This window comes from Babylonia areolata, chromosome 16 (genome assembly GCF_041734735.1).
Source record: "Babylonia areolata isolate BAREFJ2019XMU chromosome 16, ASM4173473v1, whole genome shotgun sequence".
In the NCBI taxonomy this organism is placed as follows: Eukaryota; Metazoa; Mollusca; class Gastropoda; order Neogastropoda; family Buccinidae; genus Babylonia; species Babylonia areolata.
The window spans coordinates 16,301,368-16,310,344 of NC_134891.1; the positions used below are offsets into that span (position 1 = coordinate 16,301,368).

General features: G+C 41.8%; 1 protein-coding gene across 1 annotated transcript in view; it reads right to left on the minus strand.

Moving 5' to 3' along the window:
- LOC143291198 (exostosin-1a-like) overlaps positions 1-8,591 on the minus strand; it is a 115,476-nt gene extending 106,885 nt beyond the window's left edge. The window contains exon 1 of the mRNA XM_076600936.1: positions 7,104-8,591. Within this exon, the coding sequence (XP_076457051.1) occupies positions 7,104-8,101 (998 nt within the window). The 5' untranslated portion in view covers positions 8,102-8,591. The remainder of the gene's footprint in view (positions 1-7,103) is intronic.
- Between the last annotated feature and the right edge of the window lie 386 nt (positions 8,592-8,977).

An 8,977-nucleotide genomic window follows, 5' to 3' on the forward strand; every position in this document is an offset into this window, starting at 1 on the left:
GTTTGTTTTATGGCATGTATTTCTTTTTTTTAATCTAAGCTTTATTTATTTGATATTTTTATTGTTTTGGTGGATCATGCTTTTTTTTTTATATTCGTTCTGTGAACGCACTGGATTGAGCCGTTGTAATGTTTTTATATTATGTTTATATCTGGCTTGATGATGTAAGGGGCTTTGAGCAGCATTTGTACTGGATATCGCGCCATAGAAAAGTTATGAATTATTATTATTATTGTTAAATAGCTTTGATATAATGTTCAAATTATAACGGCGGTACCATGGCAGAAAGGGCTAAAGGTTGGACTTCAGATCCAGTGTTCAACCCCGAAAACGGAGTATGGATGCCTACATGGTATGGTAAAAACGGTCGAATACAGGTAAAAGCCCACTCGTGTACATGTATACATGTCTATATACGACTGAACGTGGGAGTTGCAGCCCCCGAACGCAGAAGAAGAAGATCCGGTGTTCACCAGTGATGAGGGTCCGAGGCCCAGTTTCGGCATGGTGTTGTCCTTGGGGAAAGGCACTGGACTCCGATTTTCCTCACACCCCCCAGGTGTGAATTCGTACAGTCTGGCTTTGGTCGAGGAAGGTTGAAACGGTGGAAGGAGAGGATTGGGCCCCGCATTACTATGCTGTGCCTTGTGGCAGATAATGAATCAATATCAATTCATACACAATGAATTTACTGTGCATACCATTCAGCTCGTCATGGGAAGGGAAATTGTAGTGAGGAACATACCATATGTCATGTAACACCATTCTGAAATGGTCCTCGAACTATCAACACCGGATCAGAAGTCCAACGCCTAACCGATCATGTCACAGCTCCTCCAACGCTGGTATTTCAACGGAAGTGGTGAAGGAGCTGTGGGGAACAGGCAGAGGTGGGGGTAATAGAAGTATTTGTTATTGTTTGTACTGTACTGTATTGTACTGTATTGTATTGTATTGTGTTATACTGTATTGTGTTGTGTTGTGTTGTGTTGTATTATCTTTTGTCACAACAGATTTCAATATCAAAATTAATTATTTTTCACTTTCAATACTGAGCACTGAACTAAGACTATAATATGAATCATGATCTGTCTGTCTGTATCTGTCTGTATCTCTCTCTCTGTCTCTCTCATACAGCAGACAAGCATATATATATATATATATATATATATATATATATATATATATATTATATATATGAAAATAAATAATAAAATCTGCCACAAAAAATACAAGATAAAAACCATCACCACAACCACCCACAGAATAATAAGAAAAAGATGGAATCGAGAAATGAGTGAAGCTATCCATGACACCATCATTATCTTTCTATAGACAAACTACCTTATATTCAAGAAAGGCAAAACTGGAGACGTGGAACTCGTGAGCAGTGGAGAATGGTGAGATGGCAAAGAGAGCAATGGCATGACCTGAGAGGTTCCAAGGATCGCTGAATAATGGGGGGGTGGGTGGGGGTGGGGAATGGGCTGGAGGCGGGAAGCTAGAGCTATTTCCCTGGAGAGGTGGAGGTGGAGAGTGGTGGTAGGTGGTAAAGGAGATGGGTGGGGTCGAAGGGTTGGAGGGGCGAGGGGGGCGGGAATGGAGGGTATAGAGATCTTCCCTGAAGAGGTGGAGGTGGAGAGTGGTGGTGGTAGGTGGTGAAGGAGGTGGGTGGGGGATTAGGGGCAGGGTAGGAGGTGAGTGTTAAGGTGGCACCCTTGCAGCTCTTAATAATCGAGTGACTGGGGCCCTGGCAACTCCACAAATTGAGCTGATTTGCATTCCCTGCAGGCAGAGGTTGGAACTGTGTACATCACCCATTACTTATACACGTGTGTGTGTGTGTGTGTGTGTGTGTGTGTGTGTGTGTGTGTTAGTGTGCGTGTGTATGTTTGTGTGTGCGTATGTTTGTGCGTGCGCGCGCGCGCGTGCATGCGTGCGCGCATGTGTGTGTGTGTGTGTGTGTGTGTGTGTGTTAGTGTGTGTGTCACTGTGTGTATGTTTGTGTATTTGTGTGTGTGCATGTTAGTGTGTGTGTATGTGTGTGTGTGTGTGTGTGTTAGTGTGTCTTTGTACAGATGTGTGTGTGTTTGAATGTGTGTGTATGTGTGTGTATGTGTTTGTGTTGTGTGTGTGTGTGTGTGTGTGTGTGTGTGTGTGTGTGTGTGTGTGTGTGTGTGTGTGCGTGTATAAATACATGTATCATTTTTGTATTATACATTTAGAGCCCAGATACGCGCCAGTGGCTGCTGTGGAAAGACCACACTGCTAGTACAGTGACAGTGATGCCAAGATGGACAACACACATGTAACAGTCTTATACATCTCTCTCTCTCTCTATATATATATATATATATATACATATATATATATATTTTTTTTTTTTTTTTTTTTTTTTAAGAGTCAGAAAACAGGGATAATCAGACCTGTACAGAATGACACTGATATTTTTATACACACACCAATACAGACACCAGGTGAGATGCACAGAGAGAATTCTAAAGACCAATCTCCACAAAAAGAAGTGCACAGAGACATGACATGTACACATGTACAGCACTTCAAAGAGACATGTATACAGTATACATATATATATATAAATATATATAAATATATAATATATATAACCGGTATACATACATATATATATATATATATATATATATATATATATATATATATATCCGGTATATACCCAGTGTGTGTGTGTGTGTACCATATATATATATATATATATACACACACCCGGTACACACACACACACACACACACACACACACACACACACACACATGTACACTGGGGTTCACAGAGACAAAGTGGTTCACACAGACATGTATACATGTGGTGGTTCACAGGCATACTGTATACACAGTGGTTCACACACACATACATAGTGGTTCACACACACATTTATACATATGTATACAACTAACATAGTGGTTCACAGAGACACACTAGGTGGTTCACAGACTGTATACATAGTGGTTCACACAGTATACGTAGTGGTTCACACAGACATGTACACACATACTGGTTCACAGATACATACTAGGTGGTTCACACAAACTGTATACATAGTGGTTCACACAGACTGTATACATAGTGGTTCACACAGACATACTTTACATGGTTCACACAGACTTACATGGTGGTTCACGCAGACATACTTTACATGGTTCACACAGACTTACATGGTGGTTCACACAGACATACTTTACATGGTTCACACAGACTTACATGGTGGTTCACACAGATGTATACATTACATGGTTCACAAAGACAATGACATATGGTAGTTCACAGACATGCATTACAATTTACATGGTTCACACAGACTTACATGGTGGTTCACACTGCCTTACATGGTGGTTCACACAGATGTATACATTACATGGTTCACACAGACATACAATATGTCTGGTGGTTCACACAGACATACATTACATGATTCACACAGACTTACACTGTGGTTCACACTGATTTACATGGTGGTTCACAGACATACATGGTTCACACAGACATACATGGTTCTCACAGACATACATGCTGGTTCACAATCACAGACACACATGGTTCACACAAACATAAAATTATATGGTTCGCACAGACATACATGCTGGTTCACACACACACACACACACACACACATATATATATATATATATATATGAGAGAGAGAGAAAGAGAGAGAGAGATGGTGGTTCACAGACATGCATGGTGGTTCACATATGTATCCTGGTTCACACAGACATAAATGGTGATTCACAAGCATGTATGGTGGTTCACATAGACATTACATTGATACAAGGTGGTTCACAGACATACATAGTGGTTCACACAGACACATGGTGGTTCACACCTGTAGACATGTAATGTATAGAGAGTGGCGAGACACAATGCGAAAGACAGACAGACAATGGCCCCGAGGTGTCACCCTTCTCAATGGCACATTGTCCTTTTGACAGGTTTCTTTCCACCAGTGGCCCACAGCCTCATGAAATAAGAAACCACCTATGTCTGACAGTACAGTACAGTAAGCTAGTGTGAGTATACATCATTTCACTGACACAGTAAAACAAATAACATAAATTGTCAAACATACTCAGTGTGTACTTAATGATAAAATTGTGATCATATAAGTTTCTCATAATTAATATTGAATTTTTTTCATTGAACATTACATAATCTAAATCTAGACTGTCAATATGAGTGCAAAAATTGCTTTAGAAAAAAAAACTATTGCTGTTTTTGCTTTTTTGGTGTTGAATGGTGTTATTCAGCAGTCATACTGACCGATGTACAGCAATGCAGATTTAATTATCTTGTATGTGTAGCATCAGTGTGTCCCTCTGAACTGAAATTAGAAAGTTCTGTGGTAGAATATGTCTCTTGTACAGGTTACTCTATTTGGGCCAAGATTTTTGACCCATCAGAAGGCATGCAGCAGAGTTTACAACATAAACATCTGACACCATATATTATATATCCCCCAAAACTTTTTTTGAATGAAATTATACAAAAGGACTGGCACTACATTACTGATCAAGATAGCTGCTACAGCGCACAGAATGAACAACATGTAAAGATCTGACACTATGACTAAGTGTATTCATCTAAATTATAAAAAAAGGAGTGAATTACAGAATTATGAATAAGAAATAAGATTGACATCATCAATCAACTTATCATGCCACCTGCTACAGAGTTTACAAGTAAACACAAACATCTGGCACTAAATATCCGTGGTCCATTAAAAACAACAACAGTAAATTACTAAATAACTCAAGAGGACTAACACCATCGATCAAGCAACCGGATGAAACATTACAACATAATCATCTGACAAAAAGTGTATACATGTATCCATCTAAAAAATTGGAGTAAATTACAAAACAGGACTGGCAGTGACACCATCCATCAAGCTGTAAGCTCAGCAGAAAATAACACCAATCTGACTGTCTCACAGGTGGGGACAGATTTATAACAGTAACACCTGCGGGAAGCCACCCACCTCCCCCTTCCCACTAATTTCTGAACCTGGTCACAGGTGGTCGTTAACTACCACCACATGTATTATTACTATCTGCAGCGGTGAACATTACAGTTCAATCATAGGACATTACAGTCTCCTTTTTGGTCTGATGTTTTCGACAGGTCTCCATCAGTCCATGTGTGTATGTGTGTGTGTGTGTGTGTGTGTGTGTGTGTGTGTGTGTGTGTGTGTGTGTGTTTCTGTGTGTCTATATATGTGTGTCAGTTTGTCACTGTGAGTGTGTGTGTGTGTGTGTGTGTGTGTGTGTGTGTGTGTGTGTGTGTGTGTGTGTGTGTGTTAGTCACAGTGTGTATACATCACTGTATTTGTGTGTTCGAGTGCATGTTTGTGTCAACTGTGATGAGCGCATACCATGTGTGCATACATTACAAATTTAAATGTGTATATATATGTGTCTATATATGTATACATGTATATATATAGAGAGAGAGATAGATAGATAGATATAATATGTAAAAGATGTATGCATGCATATGTGTGCATACATAAAAATTATTATATATATATTTCATATCTACAAATCTATGATGAATCAAATGTGTGTGGAATGATCAAGTGTGTATCACTATACTTGTATGTCCAGTGTGGCTGGCAACACCTGACCAGCGCAGTGGGTTAATGCAATGTCAGGCATCCAAGTTGAATGGTGAATATCATCAGAGCATGGACCCCACTTTCTCGTCATTGAAATTATAACTGTACCTATGTAACTGGTGAATGTGAGTGTGCACACAAATATTCATCATTTCATGTGTGTGAATGAAAGTGTGTGTCTGTGTGCGTGCGTGCGTGTGTGCATGTGTGTGTTTGTGCGTGTGTGTGTTTGTGCGTGTGTGTGTGTGTGCGTGTGTGTGAGTGCATGCATGCATACATGCATCCATGAAAATCGTTGCCAAATGGACTAACTTTATTCTTTTATGACTACAAAAGGTTCAAAAGTGCAATTTTATATCATTAAACTTAAAAGTGTTGAGGAACAGAATACCATTCAGTTTATATCATAACACTGACATTATCATTATTAGTTGTTTCTCTTTTTTTGATAAATACCAAAATTTCTTGGTTACAAATGAACTTCTGAAGAAACAAACAAAAAAAGGAACAGAAAAAAGTAAACCAAAAACCAACAGATAAAATGTTCAAAGAAGATTTCAAACTGGCTTTATACCAAGCTGACAAAAATGTTTAAAAAATAACTTTTGATGAAATATATGCAAGCAGAAATTTTCAGTATGCTCTGTAGAAGTTCTAAAAAACTAAAGTTTGTAATCATACTGAATCTGGCTCTGTACTGCTGTGATGTTGAATGATCGATGCTCAGATTAAATGTATTGGACTTCAAAACTTACTTTGATTGTATTGTATTGTATTTCACTTTTTGTACAACAGATTTCTCTGTGTGAAATTCGGGCAGCTCTCCTCAGAGAGAGCGCGTTGCTACACCGAGAGCACCACCCTTTTGGGGGGTATTTTTTCCTGTGTGCAGTTTTATTTGTTTTTCCTATCCAAGTAGATTTTTCTAAAGAATTTTGTCAGGAACAGCCCTTTTGTTGCCATGAGGTTTTTTTACGTGCGCTAAGTGCATGCTGCACACGGGATGTCGGTTTATCATCTCATCCGAATGACTAGCGTCCAGGCCACCACTCAAGGTCTAGTGGAGGTGGAGAAAATATCGGCAGCGGAGCCGTGATTCGATCCAGCGCGCTCAGATTTCCTCGCTTCCAAGGCTGACACGTTACCTCTAGGCCACCCCTCAACTGATGTTGACTGTGCATGTTGATTGTTTAATATACTTCTCTTCCTTTATCACTGTGATATTGAATTATCAATATTCAGACTCACAGCAGTATTCTGTTTTAATTCCCAATGTAAATGTTATATGTGTTAAATCTGCAAGGCTCTGTCTGAATTTAAAGCCCTGGGAGAAAACAATGATGACACACACTGACACAGAGTATAACACAGAATACTCATTCACCATTGTCTAAAATCACCAGTGAACATGCGCTAAATGAATGACAAACCAACCGATTATTCTGGCACTTACTTGTCATAATCTGAGTTATCCTTTTTACACCTCTCATCCTGGTTCTTTTCCCAGCCTTTGCCGTGCTTGCATGTGGTCAGCAGTACAATATCCTTCCCATTGTGCACATGATACAGTGAGTTCCTCGTCTCTGACCCTATCCCGGTCAGGTACCGCTTTCCTTTGAAGGCCAGCAGGTAGTGACGATACGATGGAATGGTGTTGAGTGAATTCTGTAGAAACCCACTTTCCCCTCCTTTCAGTGGGTGGTCTTTGGCGAACAGAGGGAAAGAAATGTCAAACCCATTTCGGAACTTCCCCACAGAGAAACTGGCTTTGGCGATGATGGCTTGGCCCACATCAAACTCAAGCTCGTCCACATAGTCTGGCCAGGTGCCTGAGTACTGGTTGAAGATGATGTGGTTCTGCCCATTGTTCCAGTACGGCAGGCTCTGAAGCTTGCCCTGAACGTCGAAGTAATCGGCACTACGAACATCTTGGTCTAGCGTGTCTATAGACGGGATGAAGAGACAGGCTTCCTTCGGGTCCGTCGTATAGTACCGTGATTCCTCAAGGCTTGCGAGGATCTTCCCGTAACTGCTAGACACTGGATACTGTCTAGGATAGACGTACAACTTGAACCGTCGAGCACACTTCGTAAAGTTGAAACACGTTTCCAGGCGACAACCAGCGTAGCGTTCTCTCTGTTCACGTATGCTGTTGGGCTGCTGCTGCTGCTGCTGTTGTTGTTGTTGGGGTTTTGTCGCCGACGATGTCGGTGGAAAAAGCTGTCGTCTGCGTCGAGGAGACACATGCAAGTCCTCGGCGTACGCGTAATCTGCCTCGTCAAAATACGAGTGGAGGTTTTTCTTGGAGGACTGGATGAGTGGAAAAACTTTTCCATAGCTCCTGTTGTGACGGCGGACGAAAGCCTCATGTATTTGCCCACCGAGGTAGGATATCAACAGTAGGATTCCACATAGTAGGGACACTAAAAGGAAACGCTTTTTGAACTGCATCGACACAAGTCATCCGTCTCGCCAGTCAGTCATTTTGTGGGTCGTCAACACGGCTCTTTACCCGGCACACATCATGCGATTTTGTCACAAAACTCCCCCGAGCACAGCACACCTACGCCATTTTGGACTTTTTACATTTCAGCGCACATGCGCAGTGGCGTTACTCAAGCCGCGCGATTCATTCAGCACAGCGCAGGACGGCGCAGCTCTGCGCTGACAGCAGACGAGTGATACCACATGGCAGGAGCTGACGAGGGTTGCAAGATCTTTGTCTCGGCCGCTTTTGAAGCCCTCGCGGAAAAGCTCGACAGGTCAAAATGAAAGAAAAACACTGTCTGAAATACCTCCGGCGTTCAGTAAGTTTTACGATGTCAGAGGAGGCCGGAGGGGATGGCAGGGTGATCCCCGTAACACGACGGTGTGAAGTACAGGAGGAGGAAGTCAGAAAGTGCCGTGTGTGGACGTCATCAGACAGGGAGAGGGATGAAGGGTGTTGGGAGTTAGTGGTGTCAGTGACACGCCACAACTCCACAAGAAAGTCATCTGACTTGGGGCGGGGTGGGCTGTGGGGGTCGGGGGTCAGGCTGACACAGGATTGGTGGCGGGGAATGCCCCTTGTCACAAAGCTGAACATAAATGTGAACTGTGTGTGTGCGTGTGCGTGTGTGTGTGTTGTTGGAGGTGGAAAATGTGTGTGTGTGTGTGTGTGTTGTTGTTGGAGGTGGAAAATGTGTGTGTGTTTGTGTGTAGGGGAGAGGAGGTCTGTACGTGTGTAAGCGAGTGTAGATTGTGGAAGCTATGTGCGAATGTAGCTGCACATATGCATACACGTGTGCTCCATTTGTGCCGGGATCGACCTTACCCCCTCCCGGCCTC